The sequence below is a fragment of the Brassica napus genome, chromosome C7 (assembly GCF_020379485.1).
Source record: "Brassica napus cultivar Da-Ae chromosome C7, Da-Ae, whole genome shotgun sequence".
Lineage (NCBI taxonomy): Eukaryota > Viridiplantae > Streptophyta > Magnoliopsida > Brassicales > Brassicaceae > Brassica > Brassica napus.
Genome location: NC_063450.1, coordinates 53,380,009 through 53,392,081, shown reverse-complemented (window position 1 = coordinate 53,392,081; position 12,073 = coordinate 53,380,009). Strand labels below are relative to the sequence as shown.

The 12,073-nt window shown below is 31.8% G+C and overlaps 2 protein-coding genes and 1 pseudogene across 4 annotated transcripts; 2 read left to right on the top strand and 1 right to left on the bottom strand.

The window, feature by feature from the left end:
* Nucleotides 1-346: 346 nt before the first annotated feature.
* Nucleotides 347-3,565, top strand: LOC111208173 (BEL1-like homeodomain protein 6). 3 transcript variants are annotated; one of them, XM_022706950.2, is made up of 5 exons: nt 347-811; nt 1,111-1,832; nt 2,124-2,488; nt 2,691-2,751; nt 2,835-3,565. In XM_022706950.2, exons 2-5 carry the CDS (start codon nt 1,188-1,190, stop codon nt 3,342-3,344), a joined length of 1,581 nt encoding a protein of 526 aa, XP_022562671.1. In that variant the 5' UTR covers nt 347-811; nt 1,111-1,187; the 3' UTR covers nt 3,345-3,565. The 3 variants fall into 3 exon arrangements, with proteins under 3 accessions (XP_022562671.1, XP_048619321.1, XP_048619320.1); XM_048763364.1 differs by having other exon boundaries at nt 372-811; nt 1,010-1,832; XM_048763363.1 differs by lacking the exon at nt 347-811 and adding an exon at nt 832-930 and having other exon boundaries at nt 1,131-1,832.
* An 18-nt stretch (nt 3,566-3,583) lies between these two features.
* On the bottom strand, nt 3,584-4,679 carry LOC106428788 (protein CASPARIAN STRIP INTEGRITY FACTOR 2-like). Its single transcript, XM_013869540.3, has 3 exons — nt 4,415-4,679; nt 4,127-4,173; nt 3,584-3,978 (listed from the first exon to the last, which is right to left on the bottom strand). The coding sequence occupies exons 1-3, from the start codon at nt 4,494-4,496 to the stop codon at nt 3,859-3,861; spliced, it is 249 nt and encodes an 82-aa protein (XP_013724994.1). The 5' UTR covers nt 4,497-4,679; the 3' UTR covers nt 3,584-3,858.
* Nucleotides 4,680-5,819: 1,140 nt separating this feature from the next.
* LOC106417920 lies at nt 5,820-7,288 on the top strand (annotated as a pseudogene).
* The last annotated feature ends 4,785 nt before the right edge of the window (nt 7,289-12,073 follow it).

The window sequence follows — 12,073 nt, the reverse complement described above, 5'->3', positions numbered from 1 at the left end:
CGTCTTAAATTCACATAAGCATGTCTGAGTTTAAAACCCCTAGTTATGATATAACAATAACACTAATACTAAATCGTTAAAATATAAATTATTCGCATGAATAAATTTTAACTGATTTAATAGTTTGTGTTGAAAAGATATACGGTAGTTTTAGAATTTATTATTTTGACACAGATAAATTGCAATTAAAAAATAACAAAATTAAAAGGTTTTTCCTAAGTTTTGAAGAATCAAAAGCATCTTCTTTGCTTAAATAAAGAAAATAAAATTGCAGAATGTAATCGTATGGTGGATATTCTTTTAATAAACATGTTTCTATGAGACAAAAAAAAGAAGAAGATAAGATTTGGGATTAGGAGAAAGATGAAGAGAGGGGTTTAGGTCGACCAACTAGTTGTTAAGGATAGAAACTCCTTAACCATACATTTATAACATTTTCTCAACAATTTTCTTCTCTTTACCAATGACTTGACTCCAAGAATTAACAAGCAAATTCAAGCACCAACCAGATTATAGCTTTCTGAAGCAAGCTTCTTAATAAAACAGAGTCTTTATTTGATATATTTCCCCCCTTTATTTTACATCAAATAAAAGAAAAGTTTTTATTTGCTTTCTTTTTCTGGGAGAGGGAGAGAATGATATGGGCCTTTCACGTGTGACATTGATTATATGGTGAATTCTAATTATATATCACCAGAAGAAAAGAAAGTCTTTCACATTTTGTAATTTGTTGGATCATCATTTTCACTTTTTTAATTTCAATATAAGATTTAGCTTTGTCTTCTTCAACAAAGCAGCAGTTTATATACAGGTATAACTTTTCTAATCCTTCTTTATTTCTCTTTCAACTCCAGTTTTTTTCTTTATTGCGTTCTCTGGATTATGCTTACATCTCCATAATTGCATGCATAGCCTTATATTCAAAATATGGTGAAATCTTACATGATTTTTTAGCTAATACTATGCACCCACTCTGTTTCAACTATTTTTAATTCGTCTTCAATTTCAGGCATTTTCTCTATTAGTTAAGTTCTTGTAACAAGATGGAAATATATTAAAGGATCTGTGTTTGATGAATGATGAAAACTCAAGTTTGTGTTTGATATGAAGCTTCTGCGACCTGATCACAGGACAAAGGACTATGGAACTCAACTGATCCAAGAAGCACACTGCATTGCTACATTTCGATGGAGAATTATCAGGAAGCTCGGTTTCTTCCCGGAAACGCAATGATGAACACTACCGTTTCTTACTCAGAGGAAGCAGCCGGTAGAAAAAGAACAGAAGCTAGCAATGTCTCAGCCTCACATGAAACGCAAGTATATTCAAGATTTGGTGGAGTTTCACAAATGCAGGACATTCAGGATTTCGGTTCTTGGAGAGATCAAGCGAGTGACAGGAGTGGTTTCCAGCTAGTGAACGCTATGGCAGGCCCTACGAGAGTTCATCAGACCGGTCAAGGATTGTCCCTTAGCCTCGGTTCACAGATTCTCCCTGGTATACATCAGGGAATGTCTCCAAGACCGGAGCATTGTAGAGGCAATGAGTATGCAACTCAGAGCTTTCCGGTCGGTAACCCGAACATGGATGTTGTGAGAACAATTCCCAACTCAAAGTATCTCAAGGCAGCTCAAGAGCTTCTAGATGAGGCTGTTAATGTAAAGAAATCTCTGAATCAGTTTCAGCCAGAAGGAGATAAGAACAAAGAGAACCCTCAAGAACCGGATCAAAACCCTCAAGACTCAAACAAGAATCCTCCCGCTGAGATCTCTCAATCAGAGAGACAAGAATTGCATAACAAGTTGACAAAACTCTTGTCAATGTTGGATGAGGTAATGCCAATGAAACCTCTCATCTTTGATCATGCAATGGCTACTTGATAGGCTTAGATCGTTTGATTGCTTTTGCATTTATAATAATAGATTTTTAAAATTAATTCATAAATTTAATATATTAAATGCTTTGATAAAAAAATATTAAATGCAAACATTATATTTATTATAGAAAATGTTTAATCAAAAATAAATGCAAAAGCATGAATTAACAAATCCATCCATAATCTTGAATAATCTTTTGGTGTATAATAATATCATGTTGTATTTGTGTATTTGATGTTGGTAAAGGTGGATAGAAGATATAAGCAATATTACCAGCAGATGCAGATAGTTGTATCCTCCTTCGACGTGATAGCAGGTTATGGAGCCGCTAAGCCATACACAGCACTCGCTCTTCAAACCATTTCACGCCATTTCCGTAGCCTAAGAGATGCAATATCAGAACAAATCGTCGTGACACGAAAATGCCTCGGGGAACAAGATGGTTCTGATGGGAAAGGAGTTGGGACAATAAGCCGACTTAAGTACGTTGATCAACATTTAAGACAACAAAGAGGTTTCATGCAACCTCAGGCTTGGAGACCTCAACGTGGCCTACCTGAAAACTCTGTTTTGATTCTCCGTGCTTGGCTCTTTGAACATTTTCTTCACCCGTAAGTTTCTCTTCCAAAACTTTTCTCCCATAGTGTGTAAGAATATAAGCTTTCAAATAGAGTTTCATTGGAATATAAATAATATAGAAGTGATATGGACCAGTCCACTAATAACCAATCGGTTTTGAATTGGAAATCCATGAAACTTAGCACATAAATTCTTCATAATAAAACACGGATTAATGTTTGGAAACATGTATAGTTACCCAAAGGATTCTGACAAGATCATGCTAGCAAGACAAACAGGGTTGAGCCGTGGTCAGGTACTACATTGCTTTACTTGAAGATTATTTCTTTCTCTTTGTAAGTTTTATTTATTTATTGGTTGATGTGTGTTTGTAAAAAGGTCTCAAACTGGTTTATAAATGCGCGTGTGCGTTTATGGAAGCCAATGGTGGAAGAAATATATAAGGAGGAGTTCACAGAGAATGATTCCAACTCGTCCTCCGAAAGTACACCAAAAATGTCTGAGGTACGTCCTGTTGTTGCTGATGATGAAGATCGAGCTCAAGAGCTTCCACAAGATCATGGACATGAGTATGGTGTGGAAACTTGTGGCATGGTCCAGGGCGGTCATCAAATGGATGGTGGGAGGTTTATAACAATTGAGCCTACATATCATGTGGCTGAGATTTCAAGATTTGGTGGTGGTGGTGGTGTCTCTTTAACTCTAGGACTTCAGAATTCTCAAGGACATGATAATGTTGTTGCTATGTCTAGTGAGGCGTACAACAGCTTTCCAGGGGTTGATATTTACGGAAATGACATACCGGGAGCTGAGATGGAGTATGTAAACCCTGGGAGTCGCCAGAACAGGATAAATTCTTCACAAATGGTACATGATTTTGTAGCTTGAAGAAAAAGCAATGGGGAGGAATAAATGTGTGTGTGAATGTTATGATCAGTCTCAATTCTCTAGTGGAAGATTTGGTCAGAGAAAAAAAAATAGAAATAATTGTATAAAGAAAACATTCTTTTGTGTAAGAAAGTGTACAACAATCAGAATCATGAGTTTTAAATTTGAACTCTAGTGGAAGATTGAAAAACAGTTAAAAATACATCTTGATTTGTTTCTTTAGTTGTAAATAAATATAGTTCATCAATGCCTCATCTTCCATTCATTGCAATATTGCATGATAACCAAACCATATATTGTAGTGATAAAGTGACATGCACTTTCACCAAACTCACACACCTATGAACAAAGACTATAGCATCTTTACTAATTAACATACTATTAATTTCTTATGATAACTGGAACATCATTTAAACTTATTGCAATATGTTAGTCTTTAGGTATATATATATATATCATACATCTCATAAAGTTGCCATCTATATACAGTCGATCCGTATTATGAATCCTGTGATCAGTTGGGAATAAGCTTGGAAGGAGGCCTGAAGAGCTTTGGTGTAGGATTGAACTGACCATAGTCTCTTGAATTCATCTTCAGGATTCTCTCATGTTCATGTATCCTTCTTTTCACCAACTGTCCACATATATAACAGCTTTATTTATTCACCAAAGTATTATTTTAGTTATTGAAATAATCTGATTAATTCTCGAAAATCATAATCATTTTGCTTTATACAACGCCGGTTAGTTGGCAACTTTTTGGGGTTAAAACAATGACTAACCTCTTGATGATTATCATCTTGGCTATAGATTAGAATGGATGGTCGGCCTACAAAAAAACAATGATGATGAAATTTGTTTGTTTTTCATATCCAAGATTAAGTACTCCAAATAATGCTAACAGTAACACAATATGTCAAAAAATTAACCATCAAGTGTTTACAAACGAGCACAAGTAATAATCCTACTTTCTAAAAGCTGAACAAATAATAGGCACATGAAGTTAAGGAGAAAAGGATATATATATATTGATAGATAGATAGAGAGTGAGGGAGAGGTAAGGAAAACACCTGCAGAAGAGAAAGCAAACATTGAAGCTGTAACAAGAAGAAAGACGAAACCTAGTTTCTTCACCAATTGTAATAAATACATCTTCTTCAACTCTTGTCTATGAAAAAGCAAGTTAACGAAAGTGTTGGATGTGCTCTTAAGCTATATCTTCTTGATTTAGGTACACCTTATCAAAATAGAAGCCCATGCATTTGGTTTGTCACTATATATAATCTCTAAGGAAATAACACCACTACAAGTTAACTCCGCTTTTATATAAACAAAACTAGCTTTTACGTACCTTTAGAAATTAGTTTGTGTGTTTCTAATGAATCTGCACTAATTATAAATAAATAAAAATAGCACTACATTTCGATAAACTGATCATCTAATTAATGCAAATATCTCTTTATGCTTTATAGGTTATAAACTTATAATTATTAGTTGTTCATGAAATATTGAAAATGGTGGGATTAGAGAAAAAGTTGAAAGGTGGCCACTTTCCTGTTGTTGGCCACAATAAGTCTAAAGAAGTTAGTAGCTTGATTATTTAATATGAATGGATTCAACTTTTAATTTTTAGAAAAGCAGCAATCATCACTCATTTGCCAAACCTTCGTAAATTCATAATGATATAGAATCCTTGAAGACTTGATGACATTCAGTATCGGTCATATTATTATTCTCCAATCAAGAGTCACAATCTTCTTAAAATAATCTCTTATATATTAAAAGATGACTTTTTCTTGGGTTCACCCCTAGGGTGAACCTTTAGGTTCACCAACCAATAGAAAGTTGTCATTTTAGATCTAGTATCTTTTAATTAAGGAAACAAAATAACTTGCCAAATTATATTATGCTTTTAAAATAAAAAATAAAAAATTAAATAAATAAAAATAACAATAGTTCTTAAAAAAGATTATTTAAAAAAAATATTTATTTTTAAGATTTAGAGTTTAGTGTTTAAGATTTATAATTTAGAATTTATCCAAATGTTTAGTGTTTTTCCAAGGGTTTAGGGTTTACCTAAGGGTTTAGGGTTTACCCAAGGGTTTAGGGTTTACCCAAGGGTTTAAGGTTTTCCCAAGGGTTTAGGGTTTAGGATTAGAGTTTAGGGTTTAGTGTTTTGTTGACAACATGTTTAGTGTTTTTCCAAGGGTTTAGGGGTTTACCCAAGGATTTAGGGTTTACCCAAGGATTTAGGGTTTAGGATTTGAGTTTAGGGTTTAGTATTAGAGTTTAGGGTTTAGTGTTTTGTTGACAACATTTTTTTTTTTTGAATTCGTTTTTTATATATTATTTTTATTTATTTTTAAATTTTATTTTGAAAAAATAATATAATTTGCCAAGTTATTTGGTTTCCTTAATTAAAAGATACTAGATTTAAAATGATAATTTTCTATTGGTTGGTGAACCTAAAGGTTCACCCTAGGGGGTGAACCCAAGAATAACTCTTAAAAGAGAAGCATTGTAGTTAATGCTTTCACACCAAGTTAGACACGTGTCCATTGGAGAGACACTCTCCAAAAAAAAAATTCCTTATTCACCGGTTCTGTAAACAGATTTCGTAGAGAGTTTCCTTACTCTCCCAAAATAAAACCAACTACATGTATCTATAGCTTTTTCAGGAAATTTTGCTATGAGTTCTCACGTAAAGCTAATGCTTCGGAGTTCTCTCTTGTTCCTTCTTACCCAACTTTTACTTCAAACTCACTGTTATAAAAGAAACCTTCGGAGTTCTACATGGTGACCGACTCAGGAAACGACGACCCAGTGACCCCTAAGCCCGGAAAGTTAATACACGATGTGGTTCGAGACGAGCCGCTCTGGATCATCTTCCAACGAGACATGACCATTCATCTCAAATCAGAACTCATCATGAACTCTTTCAAGACCATCGACGGTCGTGGCGCGTCCGTGCACATCGCTGGGGGCCTTGCATGACGATCCAGTACGTGACCAACATTATAATCCACGGGATTCATAAACATGACTGCAAGCCAGGTGGGAACGCTAAGGTGCGAAGCTCCCCACGACATTACGGGTGGAGAAGACGGTGATGGTGTGTCGATCTTCAGAGAGAATCATGTTTGGGTTGATCACTGTTCGTTGTCTAACTGTGAAGACTGGCTTAGTGATGCTATAATGGGCTCGACGGTGATTACTCTGTCTAACAATTACATGACGCATCATGGTAAGGTCATGGTGCTTGGTCATAATGAGACTTAGACTCGTGGCAAGAATATGCAAACTATGAGCATGATTGAACTATAAAGAGTATCATTACTCTGTCTAATGTTGTTCTTGAACGTGACTTCTTCTTCTCGCATAACTTTGTTCTTCAATGTGTCAAACTATGAGCATGCTTGAACTATAAAAAATATAGAAGAGTATAGAGAGTCCCGAGAAGAGATAAAACCAAAGGGATTTGTGACACTACAATGTATTCAACGTACCGTTAGTTTGTTACTTGAGAACACCGAAGCATTATGACAACGTTACGTGAGAATTCCGTAATTCTGAAGACAAACAGAACCGAACCGGTCGGTTCCCAGTTTGTAAGTGTATTGAAATCTGCGAATATAACCAATTCGTTGGTTGCTGGCCAAGGCAAAAAATATATGATTTTCAACGAAGATAACCGTGTTTGGCAATATAATTAAATCGTTTTGTGCAGGCCAAGGCAAAAATATTTGATAATAAATTCGATTTTAACGGAGGAAACTAAGTTACAAGCCTTAGGATTTTACTCTTATATAACACACACGTACCAAAACCATTATTACTCATCTCAATCACACAAAACCTAAATACTCTTCCCTCATTCTTCTATAATGGCTGCGATAACTGCGAAGTACCGTCGTTTATCGCGTGGGGACGAAAAGAGACAATGTCTGCGAAGTACCGTCTTTTATCGCGTGGGGACGAAACCCTCGACGGTTTCAATCGGCATTATTTTTTTGTTTTTTTAACACCAGTCGTATTTTTTTCTCCTCGCTAAATCACTTCCAAGTTAAGGGCCATAATTTAGAAAACATTTTTAAGAATCTGAGCCAAAAAAAAACTAAAATATGATTTAAAATGTTAGGCTTTATTTGTTTTGAAGCAGACCCTATTATACAATATATGTTGAACCATTAAAATATTATTTCAAAAATGATTGGGCCAATTTATAACATAATATAAGGATAAATTCATCAGGCTCAATTTGTATATGTACTAATGTTATTGTTTATGTATACAATTAGATTTTCTGTATATGAAAAAAAAAATTAAAGGACGAATCAATTTTATTTTTAATTAATTTTATGTAAGCATATTAACTTCCGATTGTTATATTGACCAAAACAGTGGTTTCTATATTAATTAATGGTATGTTTATATATTTATCAATCACTTTTTTATTTTTACATATACATATATATATATATATATATATATATATATGTAATTTAAGTGAATACTTATACAGTTAAATGTTTACCGTAAGTGAGCTTTCTAAATCTATAGCAATTTTGAAAACAAAAAACAGAATTTTAATGGTTCATTTGACTATTAACTAAATTGTAATGAAATGTATTTTTTAAATTCTTTTTTTCCGCAACAATTATCTCGAATTGATTTAATTTTGCATCTGTTTAGAAATTTGAATATGATATGAAAGCTTAACATCAATATTGTCTAAACTTCATATAACATGAAACCAAATAAGTAGTTATAGTCTTCCGGTTATGACCATAAAATCAAAAACTTCAACTAATTAACGTCGCCAATCTTTATCCTCCTCATTAACACCTGAAACAATCAATGCAAAACAAACTAATATCCAAATTAATCATATTTAATGTTTTTTTATTTCGCAAAATACAAATTTAATCATCTCATTCCGCGCAAGGCGCGGATTATCACCTAGTTGAATGTAAAGTATATGCAAAGTGTCAAACTTAAATGGATTGCCGATTGAGATTAGAGAAAGGAGAAAGTTTTGGTTAAACTTTGCTTTGGTGAACTGATTCGTCAGAATAAATAACCTAAATAGATAGCTGATTAATTGAGATTATGGAAAGAGAACAAAGTTGTTTGAACTTTGCTTTAATGACTGATTCGTCACTGTGATAAATTTTCGGCGTATTATCTAATGGTTTCACTTAAAGTAGGATGTAAAGATGATGTAGTGGAGGATGACCGTACTCTCACGATTCTTAATTACGGTTTTGTTTTCTCACAAAATATTTTATTAAGCTAGTGTAATGCACATCCTATCATAGGGACACGCACAACAAACCCATGACTGATCTCGTCAAAAACCCGCACAACTAATTTCTGATTAAGCGTGTCTGGTAAGTTGATAATATCATTTTTATTTTATTTTTTTCGACTTGTGCACCATCATGTTTAGAAATATATCAAGTTATTAATTAACAGTAAAACTATGATCCAGAGGAAAAATCTTAATGAACACAGATACTCATACAAACCAAAACCATATAAAACACATCATAAATCCTAGTAAGGAAGGACACCTAGATGAGGTTCAAGAAAAGTCAAAGAGCATAGCTCTTTATACAACCCGATTACCGAACCCCAAAATATCTTAGCAAGAAGGAAAATTAGATGCGACACAAAGACATACGATTAAAAAGTTAAAAACAATAAAACGATGAAAGGCCTATAGATTGTTAGATTATTGACGCTTAGGCTTAGTAGTACACTTGTAATGGACAACATAATCAAACATATTGTAGGTCCGTATTAAGATATATAAATTTGGGCCTGTGCTTTTGAGGTTTTATAATATCTGTAGTTACCTTATTTGTTAAGATGATGGGCCTTTCAATTAATTAGCTTTGCATTCACACAAATTTCAACATTTCATAAGCTTTTTGGGTTTTAAAAGGCTTAATTATAGGTTCATCCAAGTAGGAGTTAGAGTTAGAGTTAGGAGTTAGATTTAAGGTTCTTATTCTTAGGTTTACTCCATGCTCTTTATTCTTAGGTTCACGACCAATAGGATTATGTTATTTCATATTCGATATTTTTTAGAAAAAGAAACAAAATATTGTAAAATTATATTATGTTTTTAAAATTTAAAAAGTAAAAGAAAATAAATCCTTGGGTAAACCCTAAACCCTAAACCATAAATCTTTGGGTAAACCCTAAACCCTTGGATAAATTCTAAACTCTAAATCAAAAACACTAAACATTAAAACACTCAAGGGTTTAAGGTTTAGGATTTAGGATTTTACTGTTTAGTGTTTTTATTTAGAGTTTATGATTTATCCAAGAGTTTATGGTTTACCCAAAGGTTTAGGGTTTATGATTTATGGTTTAAGGATTAGGATTTAGGGTTTAGTGTTTTGCTGACGACGTTAAAAATACTTTAAAAAAAAAATTTGTAACTAAAATTTTTTTTTAATCTTTTTATTTTAAAAACATAATATAACTTGACAATATTTTGTTTTATTTTCTAAAAAATATCGAATTTAAAATAATGAAATCCTATTAGTTGGTGAACCTAGATATCATATAGGGTGAACCCAAGAATAACCCTATATATAAATTGATTATGTATATGCAATGTGATTTTTGTGTGTGATCATTAAACGGTATTGCATATGGATCAATATTTGCATGTCTGTACGATATTGTCTGATGTATGTGCTTAAAGACTTCACTAGTTGAGGTTACGGATATAGATTTTTTTGCCGTAGAATTTAAATTATAATTTATGTGACTATAGATTTTAGTTTTGTAAAAATTTAGCTTTTTAATCAAAATCACCTTATAAATCTTTCAAATCAAATAATTGTGTTGTAAGCAGGACTGGCTGAGGAGGGGACAAGCTGTGCGACCGCCCCGAACCCTGGGCCCAAATCCGTATCCTCCGTATATTAATAATTATGGAGTCTAATTTTTTTTATAAATCTATATATTTTTATATAAAAAAATTATAAATATACTAAATAAAATTGAAAAGGATCCGAAAATATTTGATATGTATATAGTTTTATTTTTATCACAAAATATTCAAAATATTACTGATTAAATTTTAAAAATATTTTAAATATTATCTGAATAAAAATTTTAGACGATAAAAAAAACTTTTTTTTGGCAAAGGGCCCAAAACAATGTCAAGCTGTCCTGGTGGTAAGTATATCGGTATATGTGTAACCATACAGATATGGATTGAAGTTCACTATAGACATACGTATAATGTAGGCCGCCTGAAAATAGTGGTATCCCTTATTATGATCTAACAAAATGGAGAATGCGAGAAAAACAAAAAAAATGTATAGTTTTCTGTTTCACACTATGAATTAGTTAATTTGCATACATTATTATTTCATTATTTTATAAGCCATGTCACATGTTTTGCTAACTGTTTTTTTTTTTCGATATAACTAATTCTTGCTATGTACTATTTCGTCATCGATGTTTCCAAAATTAAATTTGTAAAAGTAAATATTCAGAGAAGTTAAGCCCTTTTTCAAAAAAGAAAATATATATTCAGAGAAGTTTAAACTATTTGCAGTTTTTAAAATCTCATTCTTGTATGTTCTACAAGTTTCATTGATCAAAACCAGATGGAAAAAAATATATTTGCAGTTGTTTGCCAAAGTCTAGCCCTCTCCCTTTATTCCCTTTGAACCTTTATACAAAAAGCACCGACGTCTTCCTGTTATTGGCTGGTAGTCTTTTATTTCTGGAGGCCTTTAAAATCACTGTGGACTCTGGTCCCATGGTACGGCTATTTGTTACATATATATGTATATAAAGCAAATAATATGTTTTTTGTTCAAAAAAAGAAGCAAATAATATGTTTAAAATTATCTTAGCGAAAAATGTTTAAAACTATATTATATAAGTATATGCTAAATAAATAATCGATCACAAATATATTAATTTAAGTCATTTAACAAATTTGGTAAAAAATAATTTGGTATAAAGAATGTGATATGATATTTTTATATTAATTAATACTTTAACTTTAAGTAGTAAAACTTATATGATAATAAAAATTTAGTAACGAATGTATGAATAAAATTTAATAAATAAAATATGGTAAAATATATAAATTTGAAAAAAACTTTTTTGGGATATATTATTTTAAATTCATATTGTTTAAACCATTTAAATTTTAAAAATGTTTCTGAAGTGAAGTAGGAAAAATGTTTAACTTAACAACTCTCTCTTTTTATAACTTAATAATTTCTTATGTAAGAAAATTATTATCATATTGAATATTAAAAATAAGCTAGACCTGGAAGCAAAAATGAAAGATATTAAAATGGTTAGTATAACAAAATTTACTCTCTTATTTTTTTAAAGAAGGTGGTGATTCATAAAACAATACTTTTCATTAAGGGAAAAGATACATTAAATTTTTACGTCAGCATTATTAGAAAGAATTTCTTAATTAATTCATTAATTAAGAACATGACACGTTAGAATTTATTAATTTTTGCTTTAATATCTTTAAGCGACTTTTCCCAATTTGATTAAAATCCTCTTTAATAAGCCTCAACAACTGACCACAGTTTCAGTCATGACAAATTTACCTTTTGATAATCTTTTTTTTTTGACAAATAGTTTTTTTTAATAATATTTCTATGTCTTTTGTTAATATCTATTTATAATAATACGAACTTACGGTACACCTACATCATGTTACTGTGATT

Coding starts and splice junctions, on each gene's coding strand:
- LOC111208173 (XM_048763363.1), top strand. Junction 1,833..2,123: donor TCTTGTCAATGTTGGATGAG/GTAATGCCAATG, acceptor ATGTTGGTAAAG/GTGGATAGAAGATATAAGCA. Junction 2,752..2,834: donor CAGGGTTGAGCCGTGGTCAG/GTACTACATTGC, acceptor GTTTGTAAAAAG/GTCTCAAACTGGTTTATAAA.
- LOC106428788 (XM_013869540.3), bottom strand. CDS start 4,496: ATGTATTTATTACAATTGGTGAAGAAACTAGGTTTCGTCTTTCTTCTT. Junction 4,174..4,414: donor GTTTGCTTTCTCTTCTGCAG/GTGTTTTCCTTA, acceptor GTTTTTTTGTAG/GCCGACCATCCATTCTAATC. Junction 3,979..4,126: donor AAGATGATAATCATCAAGAG/GTTAGTCATTGT, acceptor ATATGTGGACAG/TTGGTGAAAAGAAGGATACA.